General features: G+C 39.7%; 1 protein-coding gene across 1 annotated transcript; it reads right to left on the reverse strand.

Moving 5' to 3' along the window:
- Positions 1-1961: 1961 nt before the first annotated feature.
- Positions 1962-11881, reverse strand: LOC124864676 (lipopolysaccharide-induced tumor necrosis factor-alpha factor homolog). The gene is made up of 5 exons (XM_047359548.1): positions 11813-11881; positions 6193-6242; positions 4797-4895; positions 4481-4664; positions 1962-2983 (listed from the first exon to the last, which is right to left on the reverse strand). Exons 2-5 carry the CDS (start codon positions 6236-6238, stop codon positions 2866-2868), a joined length of 447 nt encoding a protein of 148 aa, XP_047215504.1. The 5' UTR covers positions 6239-6242; positions 11813-11881; the 3' UTR covers positions 1962-2865.
- Positions 11882-24521: the final 12640 nt, after the last annotated feature.

Raw genomic sequence — 24521 nt, forward strand, 5'->3', positions numbered from 1 at the left:
TACAGAAGGAGCCAGGTGTTCATATTTCTTGTGTGTAGTTTTTTTTTCTTCTTTTTTTTTTTTTGTTTGTTTGTTCCTGATGTACCATTGACAACTTTTTTTCTTCTGTTAGCTACAGATTTTTTTTCTTGGAAAAACTAACTGCGGTGGTTTGTCTTGTTTAAAAACTTCAGTACGAAGATGACCTGCAGAATCACTTTGATTTGATCTTTTCCAGTTGAAAATCATCAGTGTAGCAGCAGTGTACGACAACTATTCCTGTATATTGCCTTTTTGCTGGAAAATGTATGTTGAATAAAATTTTCTATAAAAACGGAAAAACACAAGTTAATTTCAATTTAATCAAGGTTTAAATCCAAATTAAACCTTGATTTAATTTTTAAATCAAGGTTACATTTTGTGAAAGCTTTAGAGGTTTGTTAGAGGACATTAATGAACAAATGGCATCATGAAGACATGAGAAGGAATAGGTTGTGAAGTTTAAAGCAGGGTTAGCATGGAAGATGAAACAAGATCCAAAGGATTGAACATGTCACAGGTCCGTTGTTTCTGACACAACTGTAGTCCTACCAAGACATTGCCGCCGACCTAAGCAGATAAGGCAAGGCACTAGGCAGAGGAGGTTACTCTGGAGGAGCTAGAGAGATTCATAGTAAAGGTGGAAGAATCTGTTGATGGCACTCCACAAATATGGCCTTCATGGAAGGGCAACAAGAAGAAAGCCATCGCTGAGCAAAGTCTTGTTTGCTGGAAGCCACATGGGCTGTTGTCAAGAGGAAGATGAGAAACACCAGACCCAACAAGGCAGATGAACTGAAGACAACTATCAAAGCAATCGGGGCTTCCATAACACCTCAGCAGAACCACAGGCTGATCTCCTCTATGCGACGGTGCATTAATGCAATAATTCATGCAAGAGGAGGCCCAACCAAGTATTGAGTGCATAGAAATTGGCAAACTTTTCAGAAGCCCAACATTTGTGCTTAAAACATTCTTTGTTGATTTCCCTAATGTGATATTCTAATTTTCTGAGACACTGAATTTTAGGTTTTCTTTACCTGTAAGCCATAATCATCAAAATTACAAGAAATAAAAGCTTTAAATAATATTTTATTCTATATGGAATGAACATAAAATAATGGTTTCACTTTCTAAAATGACTGGCAAAAAATATTCCACTTTTATGCAATTGTCTAATTTTATGAGATGTACCTGTATACACAAGTATAAACACCATGGGAATGTAAAGCGGTCATAATGTTCTGGAAGAAAACAGATTCTGTGTACCAGTGATGACCGTGTTTTAATGTGAAAGGTGCCTAACAGCCTCAGAACAAAAGCAAAAAGCTTGAGAAGACGATGGTTGACGCTGCTAAAAGAGTGTCATTATCCAGTGGAAAGAGTCCTGTACCAACATGGGCTGAAAGGTCACTGAGAGAAGAAGAAGCCATTGCTCCAGAGACAAATATCTTCATTTTTGGAGACATCCTGTGGCCGGATGAAACTAAAATTAAAGGGTTTCCCATCTCAACTTTGTGGGAAGAGCTCAAGGTGTGTGTGCGTGTGTGCTTGAGCAAGGTGAGCTACAACCCTGACCCAGTTCTGTCAGGATGAATGGGCCAAAGCTCCGGCAAATTATTGTGAGAATCTTTTTAAAGGACACCCAAAACATTTAACCAAAATTATACTGCTTAAAAGGTCAATTTACCAAATACTAAAGAAATGTAAGAAAGTTTTTAAAAAATTCTTATTTGGCAAAAATAGAAATAATGGTAATTTTTTATACAGCGTACAGAAAGATCTCCTTTCAGCTGTAGGTGCCTGTGGAAGTCCAATTTCCTCGGCCATAGGAAAGTCTCTCAGAACCTTAACTATGGGCAGCGCTATGTAATGTTCATTTCACACACAAAGCGGTGTAAAAAAAGGCTTCTTTTCAAAACGAAACAGAGCAGGCAGCCAAATATCATCTTTATATTCTAGATTTTTTATTGGAGAAACAATATTTTCCAGTAGATAGATAAATAACGGAAGTCCGAGCGTGCTCAGTTTCATCCATGAATTTGAGACAAAGCACATTAGTGTATCATCAAGCAGCTAGCTGTTCAGAGACAGAAGATCACACGTTTATATATAAATATATATATATAAATCTACATCTATATATAGATATAGATTTATATGTAATTTAATTAGATTTTCCTATTTTTCTCCAGATTAAAATGATTGTATAGTGTGTAAACCTTTCTTTAAACAGAGGTAAAAATAAAAGTGTAATTTTCTGAGTAAATAAACATGAAATCTACAGGTTAATTCATAAAGCAAAGTCTCATAGGCAGAAACCTTCAACAAAACATCCCAACACAAACACTAATTGTGCAATGACTCTCTATCAGCAGCAACTCTTCTCGCCTCTACCCTGTACACTTGTTTATTGTGTTGGTTTGTTTCATTAGGTTGTTTGTGCAAAAGTCCCTCCAAGTGGCGAGATGATTGGTTTAGCTTTCAAACATGAAATCTGTACACAAGCCTTCATTTTACCAGCATAACGTCTGCAAATTAAGGTTGGTGAAAATATAACAGATCTGTAGAAAAGTGTGTTGGGCGTAATTTAACCTACCAGAGGTTGTAATTTGTTTAATTTACTGGTTAAATGTCTGGCAACACAACCACTCGTAGTATGTTTCCTAATATTCTAATGCAGAGCAGAAGTTGTTTGATGTCTGATTTTTGTCAACCCCAACGGTTTGTCCATAGAAATAAGCAAGTCAGTGTCCATTAACTCTTGTTCTCAGGCGATCCAGAGGCAGACAAAGCTAACAGGATGGTGCTTGTTATTTCTATGGGTCCATCTTTTCTCGCTGCTTATTATTTACAGCACTCCTTCTTCTCAACGTGCAGGATTTTGTTGCAGCGTGGGCATGTGTGGTACGCATCCTTGAAGCTGTCCATAAAGAATGGAATCAAGCAGCAGCACAGGAACAATCTGCAAAAAACACAAACAGGCTGACTTTCATGAGGCCACATTCATCCTGGCTGCTGCAAAAGTATAAATACCTCTTGAATTGTTTTAGATTTTGTCACCTTGCAATTTTAATTAGGTTCAGATGTGATCTTTGACTAGGCCGTTCTGATACATGAATATGCTTTGATCTAAACCATTTCATTGTAGCTCTGATTGGATGTTTAGGGTTATTGTTCAGTGGGAAGGTGAACCTTCACCCCAGTCTTTTGCAGCCTTTGTCAGGGTTTCTTCCAGGTTAATTCCCTGTATATAGCTCCATTCATCTTCTCATCAACTCTGACCAGCTTCCTGGGCCCTGCTAAGAAAAGTGTCCACTTAGAATGGTGCTGCAACCACCATCCTTTACTGTGGTGGTTGCTTAAAGGGAGTTGAGTACAAATTTTAAAACCAGGAGACAAAAGAAATAAATAAGAGCCTAAATAACTATATACAGCAGGTGAAAAGTATCTGAATGTCAGATGATGAAGGGATTGGAAATAGATGTGGCCAGGAACTGACCCACCAATGGCTCTTTGGGGATCACCTGGTTGCCACTAAAATAATATTTTTCTCTCAGTGAACACCTATATGTCTTGTATTTTTTATGGTACAAACTGTGGAAAAGGGGACAAACTGTCACTCTATGATTTATCCAATGTCAGATGCAAAATTATATTGGATCTTTGCTAAACTGCCTGTCATGTATCGACTCAGCACCGGGTAATTCCTTTGAGTTCAGGAGACATTTTGTAAGTCAAACGGAGTTTAATATGAAAACAAAAAACACCTAAAATAATGAATAAATTATTAAAATGTATTTATTCATAAATGAATAGTGATTTAATAAATTAAAGATATTTTAAAACCTAATATTTAATTTAATATTGAAGGATTTCTTATTTATTGTATTTATAAATTAATAAATAAAAATATAAATCTAAACAGTCAGTCATTTTCTACCGCTTATTCCATAGTGGGTCGCGGGGGAGCTGGTGCCTATCTCCAGCAGTCTATGGGCGATAGGTGGGGTACACCCTGGACAGGTCGCCAGTCCATCACAAGGAAACACATAAACAACCATACACATACTCATTCATACACCTAAGGGCAATTTAGAGTGACCAGTTAACCTAACAGGCATGTCTTTGGACTGTGGGAGGAAGCCAGAGTACCCAGTGAGAACATGCAAACCCCATGCAGAAAGAACCCCGGCCAAGAATTGAACCTAGGACCTTCTTGCTGCAAGGCAACAGTGCTACCAACTGCACCACCATGCAGCCCTTAAATCTAAACCAGAAAATCTAGTTAAAATAAAATGAAATAAAAATGGATAAATACCTAAAAATTACACAATGAATTGGAATTAAATAAAAAACTGTTTCCCTCCTGCTTCTTCTTTATACTTATTTATTACTTATTATTTGTTCCCTTCATTGGAACCTGCGAGGAGTTAACGCAGACTTGGCATCACACACTCACCCACAGCAGATGAAGAGTATGCACATGAGCCATGCGTATGTTCCTGCTTTATAAGTGACATTGGTCATGACCTGCTGCTGGCAGGACGTACAGGTTGTCATGCCGGGTGAACGACCCAGACCCACATCGTAACTCACAAACTTCTTTCTGCTGTCCCCTTCGCCTCCGCCTCCACTGGTGTACACTGAAGGGAGATGAGAAAAAATGAAACAGAAATGTCAGAGAACAGCTCTGATGCTAAGGTTTCGAGTTAAAAAACAAGAATAGAAATTTATTTCTCTGTTTTGTAAAGATGCGCCATTATGTGCAAAACTACCTGGTGTGACCTTGGTGGCAGCAGCGGTTTGCAGTGATTCAGGAGGGTCGAATGGGGTATGCACGTGGTAAACCTTCACCCCAGACCCCAGACCTTCAACTGGATCAAACAAATACAGGAAAAAAACAGGAAATTAACAACTAACTATAGTTTTGATGAGCTTGAGATGATGCACTGTGCCTTGCAAGAGTATTACCCCTTAAACATTTATCACGTTACAAACACAAACTTCAGTGTATATGAGAGGGATTTTGACCATAATTATAAAGTGGACGAAAAAGGATGATTTTTCAAAACTTTTTAAAAATTAAATTCAAAAAATGTGTTTTGCTTTGTATTCAGCCCATCTAAGTCAATACTTTGTAGAAACACATTTTCCTGAATTCAACGTCGCAAGTACATTTCTCTTGCACGTGGTACATCTTTAGACCGACAGTAATGCCCAGTCTTATTTGGTGGAAGTAATTACCAAGTTATGCAACAGAATTTCAATTTCACAAAGGTCCAACCTTTGACTAGGCCATTCTAACACTCTGTAGTTAGCTTCATTCAACCTCTCATCAGCTCAGACTAGCTTCTCTGTCCCATCTGAAGAAAAGCGTTCCCACAGTCTGATGCTGCCTCCACCGTGTTTTACAATGGGGATGAGGTGTGTAGGGAGATGTGTAATGGTAGTTTTTCTCCAACACTTTGGGTGCAGGCCAAAAAATTTCACCTTGTTACACATGTGTCATGTGTTTCGTACATGGTCTAGGACAAACTTTAAATTTTGTGCAACACTGTTTTTTCTTTTTGCCTTCAAAGGCATAGTTTTGCAAAACTAGTGGTTGCCATGTCCTCAGTTTCTCCCACCTGAGCTGTGGATCTCTGCAGATCCTCTAGAATACAAATGGGTCTCTTGTGTGCTCTCCTTGCCCGACCTCAGTTTACATTGGATGAGATGTTTCAGTTTTAGAATATTGTTTTATAAACTAATTCTGCCTTGAATTTCTCCAGAACTTTCCCCCTGACCTGTCTGTTTTCTCTGAGACCTTCACAGAACAGCTGGATTATATTGTGCAAAAAAAATAACATACAGGTAGACTCTCTTCACTAGTTAGGTTACTTTGCAATACCAACTGCAAGCAATGGATTTTATTTAGGGGTATCAGAGTAAAGGGGGCTGATAACAACTTTGTTACACCATTTGAATATTTCTATTTGAAAAACATTTAAAAAATGTATAATTTTTATTTCGTTTCACAATCATGGTCTTCTTTGTGTTGATTTGTATAAACACACAGAACATTTAGAAGAGTAGATCAAAGTTATTAGTTGCAATGTGACAAAATATGGGAAAAGTCAAGGGGTGTACAAACGTTTGCAAGGCAGTGTCCATGAAGATGTGTGTGTTTACCTGGTTCGAGGTAGGGTGGAGGGTTTTGTGTTCCACCTGTGCTCATATTGCTGCAAGAAAGAACATACAGGAAAATATTATGAAAGTCTTCTTAAGTCAAATAATTTTGATGTTCTGTTGAACAAATCTGGAATCACTTCTGTTCAAAATCATGAGGAACGACTCCGCTAACTGCCATAAGGGGGGAGTTTGGCTCCAGCTGACAAAGCTTTTTTGCTTTAGGTTAAAAACATTTGTCATCCCTAACTGACATGGTAATCGGTTAGTCATCCCAGGGCTGGCATATGCTCTGCATTGTGTGCATGTTTTGTGTCAGCATCCCCAGGAAATGCCTGGGTGTGTCTGCAGGTGGCATATTTCAGGTGTGGCCACAGTACTGACACTCTTTTTCAATTCTTTCTGAACAAAGAAATGCTTCCCATGCAAATGTTAGCAGGTGGGATGCAACAATTTCGTTGTTTCATTTATATTGTGTTTCATGAGAAATGTTACGTTGTTAAGTGAACATCTCCAGTTTTTCCAGTGTCGTATTTTAAAGGGCAGAATAAACCCCCGCAGGTTCAATATTATAGATCTTAATGTTCCTGCTCAGCTCATGCCTTATCTGTCAGTACCACATTAAATGCATAATTCTCTGTGTTTTATAAAATACTTGTATTTTCAACCGTGGAAAAAAAAAGAAAATCGATGGAAATGAAATAGGAAGTTGTTTTATTTTAATAATAACAGCTATTCCTACGAATTGCTATACATAATTCAATAATTAAGTGCAACATAAAATGGAGTGCATATGCATTTAATGACCCCATTTACTTATTTTAATGCAGTCATCTAAAATAGGTTTACACAATGTAATATTACCATACACTTCTGAAACACATCTGTTTGCATCTCATTGAAATGCTCTGATATACTGTTTTCTCATCTCTTTTTAATCTACCCCCTCCCAAGTTCTGCAGGAACCTTGCAGAACTCAGACAGTAACAAAACTGAAAACTTTACAGACTGTAACACTGTAAAGCAAACAAAACAAGCTGTAAAGTATTAGGTCTGTTACTATACCATGAGGACATTTAAGTGTTGTAATCTGCAAAGGTGCTCTCAAATATTGTATACATGCCACACTATCTATTATCAGATTATTATATATATATATATATATATATATATATATATACACACTGCTCAAAAAAAATAAAGGGAACACTTTATAACACAATATAACTCAATATAACAATATAAGTAAATCAATATAAGTAAATCAAACTTTTGTGAAATCAAACTGTCCACTTAAGAAGCAACACTGATTGACAATCAATTTCACATGATGTTGTTCAAATGGAATAGACAACAGGGGGAAATCTTTGGCGATCAGCAAGACACACTCAATAAAGGAGTGGTTCTGCAGGTGAGGACCACAGACCACTTCTCAGTAACTATGCTTTCTGGCTGATGTTTTGGTCACTTTTGAATGTTGGTGGTGCTTTCACACTCGTGGTAGCATGAGACGGACTCTACAACCCACACAAGCGGCTCAGGTAGTGCAGCTCATCCAGGATGGCACATCAATGCGAGCTGTGGCAAGAAGGTTTGCTGTGTCTGTCAGCGTAGTGTCCAGAGCCTGGAGGCGCTACCAGGAGACAGACCAGTACACCAGGAGACGTGGAGGAGGCCGTAGGAGGACAACAACCCAGGAGCAGGACCTCTACCTCCGCCTGTGCAAGGAGGAACAGGAGGAGCACTGCCAGAGACCTGCAAAATGACCTCCAGCAGGCCACAAATGTACATGTGTCTGCACAAACGGTTAGAAACCAACTCCATGAGGATGGTATGAGGACCCAACGTCCTCAAATAGGGGTTGTGCTCACAGCCCAACACCGTGCAGGACGCTTGGCATTTGCCAGAGAACACCAGGATTGGCAAATTCGCCACTGGCGCCCTGTGCTCTTCACAAATGAAAGCAGGTTCACACTGAGCACATGTGACAGACGTGACAGAGTCTGGAGACACCGTGGAGAGCGATCTGCTGCCTGCAACATCCTTCAGCATGACCGGTTTGGCAGTGGGTCAGTAATGGTGTGGGGTGGCATTTCTTTGGAGATGGCCCTCCATATGCTCGCCAGAGGTAGCCTGACTGCCATTAGGTACCGAGATGAGATCCTCAGACCCCTTGTGAGACCATATGCTGGTGCGGTTGGCCCTGGGTTCCTCCTATTGCAGGACAATTCTAGATCTCATGTGGCTGGAGTGTGTCAGCAGTTCCTGCAAGATGAAGACATTGAAGCTATGGACTGGCCCGCCCGTTCCCCAGACCTGAATCCGATTGAGCACATCTGGGACATCATGTCTCGCTCCATCCACCAACTTCACATTGCACCACAGACTGTCCAGGAGTTGGTGGATGCTTTAGTCCAAGTCTGGGAGGAGATCCCTCAGGAGACCATCCACCGTGTCATCAGGAGCATGTCCAGGAGTTGTAGGGAGGTCATACAGACACGTGGAGGCCACACACAATACTGAGCCTCATTTAGACTTGTTTTAAGGACATTACATCAAAGTTGGATCAGCCTGTAGTGTGTTTTTCCACTTAATTTTGTGTGTGACTCCAAATGCAGGCCTCCATTGGTTAATACATTTCCATTGATGATTTTTGTCTGATTTTGTTGTCAGCACATTCAACTTTGTACAGAACAAAGTATTCAATGAGAATATTTCATTCATTCAGGTCTAGGATGTGTTATTTGAATGTTCCCTTTATTTATTTGAGCAGTAGACATACTCATAATGGTGTGTGTGTGTCCTTTCAGGACAGTTCAGATGTCTCTCTCCCTGAATGTTTGAGAAGCACACACTCTTGCACATAAAATGTTATCAAAATATTCAAAATATTACCTTATTACTCAATATCCCTGCATTGTAAATTCAAAGGCAATACTGACCATTTAGTTGGGTGATATGTTTCACTGGGGTTTCACTGATAATGGGTTTTTGCTCGTAAAACTGGTGCTTGCAAATAAGCACACATTGGCCTTTAGTCTCTGGAGGAATGGTTACAAAAGTTTTTTATTGATTAATACATTATTTAATGTACACATTATTTGTTTATGAGCTCAAACTTTAACCCAGACTTGAAAGTATAAAAATAGATTTGTTCATCATTTGTTCCTCTAGTTTTGGTTGGAAAAAATATCTCATTGTCTCACACAGAGAGCAGGCATACACCCTTCAACCAGCAGAGGAATGCTACAGAACAGCATGCCTCTCTCTGTGTCACAGACTAAGTCAGGGTGTGTCACTCATACCTGGTGATGATAGACCCATAAGCTCTCAGTTCCTCGCAATCTGTGCTTTTCTCCTCAGCGTGTGCACTGAGATCTCTGATACCATATGTACCAAATGAAACCAAAAACATGCATTGATGGTCATTTACAAGTATTGAATGTAGTCCTAATATTGTAATCTCAGTGTGCCTACTATCATGGTAAATTGCCTGCATTTGCACAGCGCTTTATGACGTCCCCAGAGACCTTAAAGCGCTTTACACTACAATCAGTCATCCACCCATTCATCCACACATTCACACACTCACAGTGGTGGGCTACATTGTAGCCACAGCTGCCCTGTGGCAGACTCACAGAAGTGAGGCAGCCATACAATTGGTGCCACTGAGCCCTCTGACCACCATCAGCAGGAAAGGCGGGTGAAATTATCAGAACACCTGTACATGCTGACTGCAAAGGTATGAGCCTATATCCTACATAACTGACTGATTCATCCCTCTCAGGCTCCGTTCCAGTGGGTTTTAAACAGCTGGCACTGGATCAACGTTTTAAAGTGAAACAGTTGATCGTGGTCAAGATGTTTCTATCAGTGTTAGAGTCGTGTTTTTTTCTGCAAGTCAACACATTGGAAATCGAGCAAGATATGGAGATAACGATTAGGTGTGACGTTCGAAAGTCTAATGAACCACATTGCTAAGATGCTTTCAAGCCACCACAACAGAAAGTTAAAGGGTAAAACAATCCATCCTGTGATTACTTTGCTGGAACTGTTGCTTAGAATGTAAATCAAGTATGTGGTGAGTTTACAGTTTTACAGTTCCGGTTTCAGTCCTGAGTCACCTAAATGTTATTCCCAAAAAAGACAAATAAAAACAACAAACAGGTTCTAATCAAGCAGGTTTTTAGGTGATTACCAAATTAGACTCTTGGAGAGGAGATAAAGTCCTAGCTCACACTTTTTGATTCTGAACAGTCACTTTTCCCATGTTAATTCCAAGAACCGTATCTGAGTCACAGGTGTGGCCTTTTGCAGTATGTGGAACCTGTGCCGGTCCAACCTGAATGTGAGGGTGGTTGTAAATGCATTTAGATCAGCTAAAGATGGTGGAGACAAGTGGGAACAACGAGTTCCCCAGTTCACCTTTCATCTCTGCAGTTCAGTCTGACCAAAGTTTGAATTTGAATCAAAAAAAGCACTCAAAGCGCCTCCAAAAACTAAGGCTGTCCTCCTGCTGTGGTCCTTGTTTTTTTCTTTAAACTTAAAAATGTGTTTATCTACCAGTTTTTACAAGGTGTAGGCTGTAAATGACAATAAATGACAATATGGCAAACCACAGCATATAGTGAATAAAATCAAGCTTCCAGTCAGTGCATCTCTTGCTGTCTGAAAGTTAGTCGTTTAGTAAAATATAAAGTTACTATCAAATAGGTTTTTTTTCACTAATACATGTACACTGTCAAAAACAACGTTATTGGGTAATAAAATGTGAAACACAAAGCTTTTATCTTCCAACCTAAAAATAAAAAAGCTCTTAATTCTGCTTCTTGTCTGTTTGGGTTGATTACATCACAAAAGTCACAAGAATGAAACTGATCAGCTGATAACAGTAAACACTATGGTCGATAAGCAACTTTCTGGCAGATTTCATAGACAGGTTCTAAAACATACAAGTTACATTTGAGTGTCAAGGGTTCAGCCTAACTTGTTTGTGCCTTATGCCTTTTGTGATGTCACCAGAGACCAATGTGTGTTGAAGCTTGTTTTTGAAAGGGTTGATTTTATAACGATTTACAATAAAAAAGCTAAATATAATGACAAACTGATTATGATATCATGATTCTATGGGTAACAAACTATGTCTATACTGAGTTTGACTTATTTTACAGAATAATCTTGCTGGTAGCTTTAAATATACTGAGAAACTTTCTATTTATTTTTACATTTAAAAGCTAGGAAAGGAAGATTTCAGTGTTTAAATATTAAACTTATTGTATTGTAGCTGTTTTTTTATTCTGTTGTAGTGAAGGTGGTTGCCTGTACTCATTATCTGTCTTGCATCCAGAGAGTTATATACAATAATGAAATTAAAAAATACCATGTGTAAAATCATATTTTTGCTGGACATCCAAGTAATGAATATCACAAAAGCAACAACTTTGTTGAGGGATTAATATGGGGGAAAAAAAAAAAAAAATCTGAAGGAACTTATTTTCTTTAATGACCAAATCCAAACTCCTTCAGTCCTATATCAGATCCTTTGTCTCCATAGACTGTATGATAATTAATTAAATAATAAAATGATTAATGAATTAACAATAAAGTATTCTTATAGTCTTACCTTGACGCTGTGTTGCAGTGAGTATGCAGACAGGTCTGTGTTTATGTGTGTGAGCAACTTCTGACGGATTGAAGCTGAGTTAATAACCTGTCTCACCTCTACCTCAATGAGCCTCACCTCTAACACGCCCACAGTCCTGCCCTTGCCATGACAAAGACCAAGAAGCAGGAATGACTCACTCAGCAGTTTTGATGGAACAGCCTGTACTGGTCTTATTTTTTCATATAACCTGCTGGTTGTTTCCAAGAGATTATTGAGGGAGTGTATATGTTTGTACTTTCCTTTATGTGGGAATAACCTGTTTCTCGATGATGGCGTTGTTGAACAGATCAGGTCAGAGTTGCTGATGCATTGTTTATCTGGAATTTAATCCAAAGGCTACAAAAGAAACGAGTGACACAGGCTTGCATTTTTTTTTCGTCTTAAGACAAAAGAGAAACACTTTTTTACAAATGACATATTGATTTTAAGAAGTTGTTGAAAAAGAAATTGCTTTGATTCATTGTCATAAGCTGTACCAAACAGATTAAACTGCAGTTTCTTGTTAAAAGTGAGGAAAACAAAAATGACAACACACAGCTGTGTAGGCCTAAGCAGGAGCAGGAGTGCAGGGGTTTAAATGCTGATTAAATATACCAGAACCAGTTTTAGAGATTGGGAAGTGTTACAGTTTCTAATATCAAGCACACTTTGATCAAGAGAACTGAATTTTATTTCAGCTTCTTTGGACAACAATCAACAACCCGGCAGTGTGAAAAACATCTTAAGTAACAAGAAATGTATTTGTCATTTCAAAAATATAAAATGAAACAAATGTTCGTCTCTTGTTTGAAGGATACTGTTGAGGAAATCTTCTTTCTTAAGATGTTATGAGATCAAACAGCACTTGGGAGGGCAGCAGCACCTGCTATGTTTCTTGACACCCATGCAGCATGTCTCTAAACAAGCCTGTGCTCAGTCTCCCTGGTAACCAACTGCCCTGCAAGCAAAGTGATGGTAGTCTGCCACTGTTTCCAGTATGTCAAATATTCACAGCAGCTTCAGAATACAGGTTTTGTAACTGACCCACTGCTTCGTCATGTACATAGAAAGATGTCTGCAGTGCACCTGCTAAATTGGATTAATGGATGTTGCTGTAGAGATAATCAAAAACAAATCACAGCAGCCTCTTACTTGCAGGGATCTGAAATATGGTAGCCTACCAAACGCTGCATCCAAGCTGTCATTTGCAATGCAATAATGCATACGGAAAAATAGCTATTTTGATTGAAATTTGACATATTGTGGAGCTCTTCATGAAACACCCTGCTTTAATTGTATTATTCATATCTCTCTGATTGCCCCATAGTTGATGTACATCCAGCCCTTCAGATCCCACCTCTTCCCCACTGCATTATGTGTGTCCCTGGGCTCTGACTTATGGTTCCTTCTCTCTGTCACCCACTTTCTTCCCCTTGGCAATATTTTCTGTAATTTCAAAATCCGTGTTCCTATTCTCCCTCACCTGCTTATCTGAAACAAAATCCTGTCTCAGTATAATATTCAGCTGGTTGGATGGAGGATAATCACAGTAAGATGCCTAAACAGATTTTAAAGGTATAGAGACTGTTGGAAGCACAGATAAATGGTGGGTTGACGGTTGAGGAAAATGTGGATTTATTGTACATTTATAATTAATAATTGATATTTACCAGTAGTATTGTCATAACAGGATGTCCCAATGTTGTTTACCATTCCCCTCATGAAACTTGGTAGTGGCAGCATCATGCTCTGGGTATGCTTTTCCTTAGCAGGGACAAGGGAGTTGGTCAGAGTTTATGGGAAGATTGATGGAGATCCTGGAAGATAGCCTGTTAGAGCCTGCAAGACACTTAAGACTGAAGGTTAACTTTTCAGCCTGACCTACAAAGAAGGGTTTAGATTAGCACATATTTTTGTGTCCAGACCTCTGAAGTTGCAAAGTCCAGACCTAAATCCAATTGGGTAAAATGCGTGTCAGACATTTCCTTTATGCCACCATTTAAAACAATGGTGGTGGTAAACTGGAAGGGCAGTTCTCCAAATATATTTTGTGTTTCAAAAACTAATATAAGAAATCAGATGTTGATTCTTTAAACTTTTAAATCTCATGGCTATGCAGTCAAAAAATGTCTCTTCATCACACTCTTGAGCTGTGATGTTGCCTTACTTGTATGCATGCCAGATGTTTAGGTTCTGTGAATAGGTCCCTTGGTGGTTCTGCAGTGGGTCAGATTGAAGCTCTCAGGTTGCTTTGGTTGTTACACAGTCAGACCAGGGAAAGAAAGTAGATGTCTTGTCTTAGATGGCTTTAAAGTGAGTTTTAATGACTTCTGATAGATACATGCTGTTGGTGAAAGCGTTTGTACAGTTTGTGGAACCATGACATTCACAATCCCACCTTGAGTGGTGACTTCCATCTAAGCCCCTCAAAATCTTGAGGTTGCAGCTCCTCTAAGGTTGTAACCTTTCTTATAGTCAGAGATGACTGAGGAAGAGGCTCCACAGAGAAAAGCCTTTTAGATGAGAGGTAAAATATCATCAAGAAATTCAATGAAGTGTCAACCTTTTAAACAGCTGACTTGTAAAGTACTTTTCATGTCTGTACTTTTGTAGAGAGTGTATTAGTGTTAGTTCACATGACACTCAAGAAGATTAGTGATGTCTTGGAAGCCGAAAGGACCAGGCCAGCTCAACCACATTTTTAACATGTTGGTCACTGGACTATATATATTATTATAGCTGTGCTTGGATCAAATGTCTCGACTTGTCTATCTTAAAGGTGTGCTTAAAACACTGCGTTTGATTAATGGCAATTTTACAGAATCAAAACATTAACCTGGCAAAGAAGAACTTACAGTGCCTTGCGAAAGTATTCGGCCCCCTTGAACTTTTCAACATCTTGCCACATTTCAGGCTTCAAACATAAAGATATAAAATTTAAATTTTTTGTGAAGAATCAACAACAAGTGGGACACAATCGTGAAGTGGAATGAAATTTATTGGATGTGTCAAACTTTTTTAACACATAAAAAACTGAAAAGTGCGGCGTGCAATATTATTCGGCCCTTTACTTTCAGTGCAGCAAACTCACTCCAGAAGTTCAGTGAGGATCTCTGAATGATCCAATGTTGTCCCAAATGACTGATGATGATAAATAGAATCCACCTGTGTGTAATCAAGTCTCCGTATAAATGCACCTGCTCTGTGATAGTCTCAGGGTTCTGTTCAAAGTGCAGAGAGCATCATGAAGACCAAGGAACACACCAGGCAGGTCCAAGATACTGTTGTGTAGATGTTTAAAGCCGGATTTGGATACAAAAAGATTTCCCAAGCTTTAAACATCCCAAGGAGCACTGTGCAAGCAATCATATTGAAATGGAAGGAGTATCAGACCACTGCAAATCTACCAAGACCCGGCCGTCCCTCTAAACTTTCATCTTGAACAAGGAGAAGACTGATCAGAGATGCAGCCAAGAGGCCCATGATCACTCTGGATGAACTGCAGAGATCTACAGCTGAGGTGGGAGAGTCTGTCCATAGGACAACAATCAGTCGTACACTGAACAAATCTGGCCTTTATGGAAGAGTGGCAAGAAGAAAGCCATTTCTCAAAGATATCTAAAAAAAGTCTCGTTTAAAGTTTGCCACAGGCCACCTGGGAGACACACCAAACATGTGGAAGAAGGTGCTCTGATCAGATGAAACCAAAATCGAACTGTTTGGCCACAATGCAAAACGATATGTTTGCCGTAAAAGCAACACAGCTCATCACCCTGAACACACCATCCCCACTGTCAAACATGGTGGTGGCAGCATCATGGTTTGGGCCTGCTTTTCGTCAGCAGGGACAGGGAAGATGGTCAAAATTGATGAGAAGATGGATGGGGCCAAATACAGGACCATTCTGGAAGAAAACCTGTTGGAGTCTGCAAGAGACCTAAGACTGGGACGGAGATTTATCTTCCAACAAGACAATGATCCAAAACATGAAGCCAAATCTACAATGGAATGGTTCACAGATAAACGTATCCAGGTGTTGGAATGGCCAAGTCAAAGTCCAGACCTGAATCCAATCGAGAATCTGTGGAAAGAACTGAAGACAGCTGTTCACGAACGCTCTCCATCCAACCTCACTGAGCTCGAGCTGTTTTGGAAAGAACAATGGGCAAGAATTTCAGTCTCTCGATGTGCAAAACTGATAGAGACATACCCCAAGCGACTTGCAGCTGTAATTGCAGCAAAGGGTGGCGCTACAATGTATTAACGCAAGGGGGCCGAATAATATTGCATGCCCCACTTTTCAGTTTTTTATTTGTTAAAAACGTTTGACACATCCAATAAATTTAATTTCACTTCACGATTGTGTCCCACTTGTTGTTGATTCTTCACAAAAAAGTTAGAATTTTATATCTTTATGTTTGAAGCCTGAAATGTGGCAAGAGGTTGACCAGTTCAAGGGGGCCGAGTACTTTCACAAGGCACTGTATTTCTAGGTCATATAGCACAGTGCTACTGAACGTTTAAAAAAAAAAACCCACACAGGTAAAGGATCAAAACCATTACAAAATTTCTATTTCATTTTGTTTAAATGAAACTAAGACTTAAAAAGTCTGACTCAAGCACTTCAAAATCTGCACAAATTAAAGGGTTTTTCATAGTTTTGGGTCCTGTAGTCAAAACAAAGATATTAGCCCATGTGATCAATCCAAACAACTGTACAACCACACAAGCAGATGTCTTTATGGAAGCACATTTTCACATTTAACTTCTTTCTCACATTTCTATGTTGTTTAGCATGGAAGGCATTGATGTATTTTAGATGTACACTACCTCATACACTTTCTCCCTTAATGGGTCTCTTTATTTTCATTACTATTTACATTGTAGATTCTCAACAAAGTCAACAAAACTGTGAATGAACTAAATGTAAATAGTCAAAAACATAAAAAAAACTATTAAATGAGAAAGCTTGTCTAAACCTTTTGACCAGTACTGTACTAGCAAGAAAATGTTTGCTTACAGGGAGGTAGCATATTTGATCCTCTGTTCCAGTTTGTGCAGGTCCTTAATAATAATTATATGTAGCCCCAATTTTGGCAGTTTTTTGAGCTATCATACTGCTAGCATCCAACTTTGTCCTGAATCAAGCTATATTAGCAATTAACATGCGGACGTTATGTAATGATATACAATAAATTTGGGGCCCAATTTTCAGACCATATTTGAACCAAATGGGCCCCAACATGTGAATGTTGACTGGAAAGAAGGGGAGGGGGTTGTCAATATCTGCTTGGAGGCACACATGGATTTACATTTCTGGTGATGTTTAAGCTACTTTTCTTATGAATCAAAAATTGACAAAATGTTTGTCATTACATTATTGCCACCCACTGGCCTAGAGAAAAGGTTTTGCATAAAGAGATGGAAAAGCCAAAATGAAACTATCGTACCACTAAAGCTTTGCCCGTCTCCTGGACGAGGCCATGAATCCATCTCCATAAGGCCTTTGGCCACCTCAAACAAAATAACAGCATCTTAAACTGAAAATTGCAGCTTATTACGTGTCTCTCTGTAGATGAAAATCTAGTCCAGGCTGTCTTCTAACCATGTTTTGGTCCAGAATTGAACTTGATTAATCTGCCAGGATTGTAAAGTCAGTGAAGTGCAATTCAGTCCTCAAAAGTCTTTTTGAGGCTTCAAAGGACTTAAAGCTATTATTGCAGTGACTGGTGTTTCTGCAAAGCATCGACTTAGCAGTGCTGAACACACTTTTCAGGTTTTTTTTTGTAAAGATTTGGTTTTTCCTTTTATTTCACAAATATGAACAACTATATGTTGGTTTATCACAGAAAATCCCAATAAAATATTTAGAGGTTATTGGTTGTATAATGACAAACTATAAAAGGTTCAGGGAATACCTTTTGTTAGACACTCTAAGCTGTCCAAATTATCATAAATTTAGTGTTCTGTGCATCTTTTTAGTCTTCCATCTATATGTTCTACAGTAGCAAGGTGCCGTTGGGTGTTGTCTCTTCATGATGTCAACTGGGTGAGGTGGTTGTGACTTGTTTCGATGAGCCAGATGGACAACATTCCTCGACTAGCCAACCCCCAAGTAGTATGACATTCAGCCCTCAAGACACTTGCAGGTTATCAATAAAATCTTCAATTCATCCATAGCACCAAGTTTCAATTTCTAAACAATCTGCAGTTTGTGTAAATCATTGACTGCTTATGTCAAAGGCAGCAATTATGAAGACAGGAGTTTTATTCCTGTTGAAAGATGTTATTATTTTTAGGTTTCTCAAAGAGTGAGATTATTTTTAGTGTTTCATGTGGTTATATATATTTCATTCATTAATTATTTCATTTTATTTCATTTTAGTTCCAAATAGATTATAACACTGTACTAACATAAATTCACGACATTCTTGAAAGGTATAACATGCACTATTTCCTTACTTGTCCTTTAGGCCAGTTTTGTCACGTAAACACCAGCAAATGTCCTGGAGACCTAAATCCTTAAGTAAGAATGGGATGGCACCTGTTTAGAACATTAGGGGACAGAAGATGAGGAAATGTTTGCTGGAAATCAGTATTTCAATTTAAGAAAACTGTTGGCAATGATAAATATTGTTTATATGGAGGTGTCTGCAAAATTGGCAAAATTAAGAAAGTACAGGGGTTGGACAATGAAACTAAAACACCTGGTTTTAGACCACAATAATTTATTAGTATGGTGTAGGGCCTCCTTTTGCAGCCAATACAGCGTCAATACGTCTTGGGAATGACATATACAAGTCCTGCACAGTGGTCAGAGGGATTTTAAGCCATTCTTCTTGCAGGATAGTGGCCAGGTCACTACGTGATACTGATGGAGGAAAACGTTTCCTGACTCACTCCTCCAAAACACCCCAAAGTGGCTCAATAATATTTAGATCTGGTGACTGTGCAGGCCATGGGAGGTGTTCATCTTCACTTTCATGTTCATCAAACCAATCTTTCACTAGTCTTGCTGTGTGTATTGGTGCATTGTCATCCTGATACACGGCACCGCCTTCAGGATACAATGTTTGAGCCATTGGATGCACATGGCCCTCAAGAATGGTTCGGTAGTCCTTGGCAGTGACGCGACCATCTAGCATAAGTATTGGGCCAAGGGAACGCCATGATATGGCAGCGCAAACCACCACTGATCCACCCCCATGCTTCACTCTGGGCATGCAACAGTCTGGGTGGTACGCTTCTTTGGGGCTTCTCCACACCGTAACTCTCCCGGATGTGGGGAAAACAGTAAAGGTGGACTCATCAGAGAACAATACATGTTTCACATTGTCCACAGCCCAAGATTTGTGCTCCTTGCACCATTGAAACCGATGTTTGGCATTGGCATGAGTGACCAAAGGTTTGGCTATAGCAGCCCAGCCATGTATATTGACCCTGTGGAGCTCCCGACGGACAGTTCTGGTGGAAACAGGAGAGTTGAGATGCACATTTAATTCTGCCGTGATTTGGGCAGCTGTGGTTTTATGTTTTTTGGATACAATCCGGGTTAGCACCCGAACATCCCTTTCAGACAGCTTCCTCTTGCGTCCACAGTTAATCCTGTTGGATGTGGTTCATCCTTCTTGGTGGTATGCTGACATTACCCTGGATACTGCTCTTGATACATCACAAAGACTTGCTGTCTTGGTCACAGATGCGCCAGCAAGACGTGCACCAACAATTTGTCCTCTTCTGAACTCTGGTATGTCACCCATAATGTTGTGTGCATTTCAATATTTTGAGCAAAACTGTGCTCTTACCCTGCTAATTGAACCTTCAAACTCTGCTCTTACTGGTGCAATGTGCAATCAATGAAGTCTGGCTACCAGGCTGCTCCAATTTAGCCATGAAACCTCCCACACTAAAATGACAGGTGTCTCAGTTTCATTGTCCAACCCCTGTAGATTTGATGTATGTGGCAGCAGAAAATTTCATGTTCACAGTGGCATGTGAAAGTATCCACCTCCTTTTGAACCTTTTGCCATTTTGTCCAATCCCAACCACAAACCTCAGTACATTTAAAAGTAATTTACAATTAAAAATGTGAAAAGCGTGGTGTGAATTTCTAATCAGCCCCTGAGCAAATAATTTGTAAAGCCAGCTTTTGCTGCAATTACAGCTGCAGGTCTGAGGAGTGAGGAAAGAATTTGTTGCCCAACCTAATTGTAAAAAAAGAATGGAGAACAGTTTCCCATTTGGACTAATGATCAGCCTTTAAGTGAGCCATTCTACCACAATAATATTCTTTGATCTAAATCAAGGTCAAGGATTGTTGACCTTGATTTAGATCAAAGAAAAGCATAACCCATAGTATAATGCTGCCACCACCATGTTTTACCATGGGTATGGTGTGTTCATATTCCTCCACACATAGTTTTTGGCATGTGGGCTAAGCAACTTAATATTGACCTCACTTTATACACATAGTTGCTGGGTCCCCTACATGGCCTATGTCAAATTACAAATGTGAGCTACTCCTCAATAGAGGCATACTCCTCACATATAAAGCCCTTAATGATCTAGCTCCATCATACATTAGAGATCTGATTGTTCCATATGTTCCTAACAGGGCACTTCGTTCTCAGACTGCAGGTTTACTGGTGGTTCCTAGAGTCTGTAGAAGTAGAATGGGAGGCAGATCCTTTAGTTATCAGGCTCCTCTCCCGTGGAACCAGCTCCCGTTTTGGTCCGTGAGGCAGACACCCTGTCTACTTTTAAGGCTAGGCTTAAAACTTTCCTTTTTGATAAAGCTTATAGTTAGAGTGGCTTAGTTTATCAGGGATGGAGCCTTCCTCCCTCCCTATTTATTGGAGTAAGGGGGAGTCAGGTTTAGCCTAAACCGGCTCAGTTATGGTTGAGGTGCAAACACACCCTCCATTTCTGCTACCTGTATGACCCCTTCTCTTTTCCAATGGTTATAATCAGTCTGACAGAGAGAGAGGTATCCCAATCCTTGTGGTTTTTAGTATAACAATGACCATCCGTGGGACCCTTTGTGAGGTGCCTTGTGATGACATTGTTGTAAATAAGCGCCGTTTAACTAAATAATCTGAACTGAAACTATCTGTGTAGTTATGCTGCTATAGGCTTAGGCTGCTGGAGGACATAATGACCACTTTCACCCTCTTCGCTACATTCTCACACTACTCTCCAATTTTGCATTATTTGCTGTTATTTCAGCTTTTAACCTTGTTCTCTCTTTTCTCTTCCTAGAAGCTACACTTGGCTTGGCTCTGTGTCTACCCGTGACACCTTTCTGGAGAGGGGAATCGTCCGAGCTTCTGCTGGCAACAACTTAATGCTCACCCTCTACCGATGATCCACATAGCCCTGTCTTTTAGTGTTTAACCCTTTCTCTCGCCTAGACATGGCAATTGACTGAGCTTTTACTGTGACTAACTCTATGTGCTCTCTTTCAGACTCTAACCTTGAAAACTGGCTCAGAGTTTATCTGTTCTTTCTTTCTAGGTGAAACGACTAAAGGAGCTACATCCATTAACATTTACTTTTCCTTCCCATAGAAAGTACTCCTGGATCAGTGCTTCTGTGTTCTCTTTGTGTCTCTGCTCTGTTCTTTCTCTCAAACCCCCAGTCGGTCGTGGCAGATGGCCGCTCACACTGAGCCTGGTTCTGCTGGAGGTTTTTCCTGTTAAAAGGGAGTTTTTCCTCTCCACTGTCGCTACATGCATGCTCAGTATGAGGGATTGCTGCAAAGTCAACGCCAGTGACTCTCCACTGTCTCTACATGCTCATCCGGGAGGAGTGAATGCTGCAAGTCACTGACTGGATGCAATCTGCTGGGTTTCCTTAGATAGAAAAACGTTTTATCCAATTTAAATAAATAAATAACTCTGACTGCAATGTTCAATGGTTAAGATTGATTAGAATGTATGTACCTGACTGTTGTGAAGTGCCTTGAGACAACATGTGCTGTGAATTGCCACTACATAAATAAAACTGAATTTAATTGAATTGAATAGAGGCCAGATCCGGGAGTACACAAGTTTTAGTTACCTGCTTAACAGATTCTTCCACATGATCTCTGGAGGAGCTCTGCAGCTCCCCCAGAGTTAATGTGAGCCTCTTGGCTGCTTCTCTGAATAACGTTCTCCTCGCATGACCCGACAATTTAGGTGGATGGGCATGCCTTGGTAGATTTGCAGTTGTACCATACTCTTTCCATTCCCAGATGATGGACCGAAGAGTACTCAGTGTGATGTTTAAAGGCTTGGATGGTGTTTTATAACCAAACTCTGCTTTAAACTATTTTCCTGACCTGTCTGCTGTGTTCCTTGGTCTTGATGATGCGGATTGTACTCTAATGTTCTCTAACAAACCTTTGAGGTCTTCACTGAATGGCTGGATTTATGCTGAGATCAAATTTCACACAGGAGGACTCTGTTTACCAATTAGGTGACTTCTGAAGGCAATTAGCTGGACTGGACTTTATTTAAAGATATCATAGTAAAGAGAATGTTTTTGGGCCCTCTCTCTGGTTGGAGTTGTGAGTCGTTGAGGGGCAGGAGTCAGGGGCGGGGGTTCTTGGATCTGGGCTGGGGTTTTTCAGGTTCGCATGATGCCCGGCCCTAGATGGCTCGGTCGGCCTGCCTGTCTCCACCCTGGAATGAGAGGGACCACCTACTGGGTCCGGGGCCGGTTGCCTCTCTGGGGTATCTGTAACTGGACCTGGGAGAATGGAGTGTGTATGAGTGGTGTGAGTGAGTGTATGGTGTCTATTTTTGTGTGTCTTTAAGTTTATAGGTGTAGATGTGTTTTATTATGTATATGCATGAGAGTGGGGATGTGTGATTGTGACTGTGCTTGCCTGTGTTTCAGGTTGAGTCTTGGAGTCTCCTCTGTGTCTGCCTGGGGTCCTGAGGGGCAGGTCTGTGGCTTCTCACCCCTGCTATTAAATATTTTTATGGAGAAACACTTGGATTAAGGTGTATACAGATACACAGAATACTCTATTGCCACTGAATACATCTTGTAGTAACTAGTACTTTTCAGTAACATTGTTGCTGTATGTGTTTGTTTGTCCCTGTGGTTTTTCTTTTCTTTCTCTTTTTTTCTCTCTCTAATTCTGCATATTTAGAAGCAGACTTCTATGGTGTTATCATGTATTCTCTTCCCCTTCTTTCTCTCCTCTATTCTTATCTATTTATCTACCTTTTACCATTATGCCCCACATCTCTCCTTTTCTTTCTTCCTTTTTTCCCTTTAATTTCCATCTCTGTGTCCATTATTTATATCAAAAGGAGGGAAAGCCCAACTGCTCTACTTGTGAAAGTAAGTCTGTTGGGCTTCACCCAGGCAACAATTCTTAGTGTTACTCTGGTGGACAGGACACTTTTTTTTTTTAAAAAGGGAATTTTTCAGAGCTTTATTTGTAAAAAAAAAACATTATTTTTCATATTTTTTTCCTTGCAGTCTTTTTCTGCTTTGTGCATTGTAACCTGACAAATTGTAAAAACTATCAAGATGTATGAATATTTAATGGAAGATACTTTATATTTCTGTGTCTGCTTTTTTCTAACCCCATACCAGGACACCAGCAATGTACACTCCTCCAGTACATTTAGTGTGATCATTTCTATTCTACGTGTTTTGTCTGTAAAGCAAAGTGAGACAGAAATGTGTACTGTAAGATCTGTAATCTTTTCTAACTCAGGTAACAAGTGTCAGACTCTAAAAGCACAATATGTCCTGTATAAAGCATAGCAGAGTATCATCTGCATAGCATCAGAATGATAAGGAGTTTGTTGTAGGGTGTTATTTTTGTTTAGATTGGGAAAGCCAGATTTCTGAGAGCTGAGTGTTTTCTGTATACATACAGCCATGTTATATGTTCACAGCGTCCTTACGTTCTATAAGAGTTTAACGCTGACAGATTAGCAGGTCCATTGGTTCACTGACAATGTAGGAAATCCAATTTATCAGTGTGTTTCCTGTCACAGATTTCTTTAAGTGTTTTTGGGAAACACAGACAGGAATCATGTTCTTGGTATCCACTGTTACTGGCATTGATTAGGTGTAGGGGTGGAGAGAGATGAATGTAGGTGTGGTTAGAGGTGTAAATATAATCTGTGACTCAGCAGGTATAAAGCTACATTGAGTAAGGAAGTGTCAGTAGTGACATGTCTATCTTCTTTCAGCTTCATCTCTTCATGGGTGCAATTCTTTCTCTCTGTTTGTTTATCTATTTGTCTACAAAGGTGCTTTTCTCTTTCACCCTTTCTCTCTCTCTCTCTCTCTCTAGGTTTAAGATAACATCGAAGCTAAACACGTGACGTGACAAGCTTCTTGCTATTTTGTGACAATGAACTTTTTTTTGCTTCATTTGCACGGAGATTTTGTTATTTGCAGTTCAAATGAGAAAGTTAATGTTTAATATACAGGCAGTTTAACTTCTACTGGTCAGATGCTGAACTAACTCAATGCTTTTGTGACATAGAAAGGTTAACAGGAACCAGGGACAATTAGCAAAAAAATATAAAGTCTTATAGCATCAACTTTATAACATCACACACAGACCCAATAACCTTAAGCAATGCAATTCTTGTACTGAAACATGTCTAGTTTTTGCAGCACCGGTTTTTGGACTTGTATGCAGCACATCATTGCCTTTACCATACCTGGTTTA

The sequence above is a fragment of the Girardinichthys multiradiatus genome, chromosome Y (genome assembly GCF_021462225.1).
Source record: "Girardinichthys multiradiatus isolate DD_20200921_A chromosome Y, DD_fGirMul_XY1, whole genome shotgun sequence".
NCBI lineage: Eukaryota > Metazoa > Chordata > Actinopteri > Cyprinodontiformes > Goodeidae > Girardinichthys > Girardinichthys multiradiatus.

Excerpts from the sequence above, each read along its gene's own strand:
- LOC124864676 (XM_047359548.1), bottom strand. The coding sequence starts at position 6,238 with ATGAGCACAGGTGGAACACAAAACCCTCCACCCTACCTCGAACCAG. Across the intron at positions 4,896-6,192 it reads TCCACCCTACCTCGAACCAG|TTGAAGGTCTGGGGTCTGGG; the intron begins GTAAACACACAC and ends TGTTTGATCCAG. Across the intron at positions 2,984-4,480 it reads ATACTCTTCATCTGCTGTGG|ATTGTTCCTGTGCTGCTGCT; the intron begins GTGAGTGTGTGA and ends TGTTTTTTGCAG.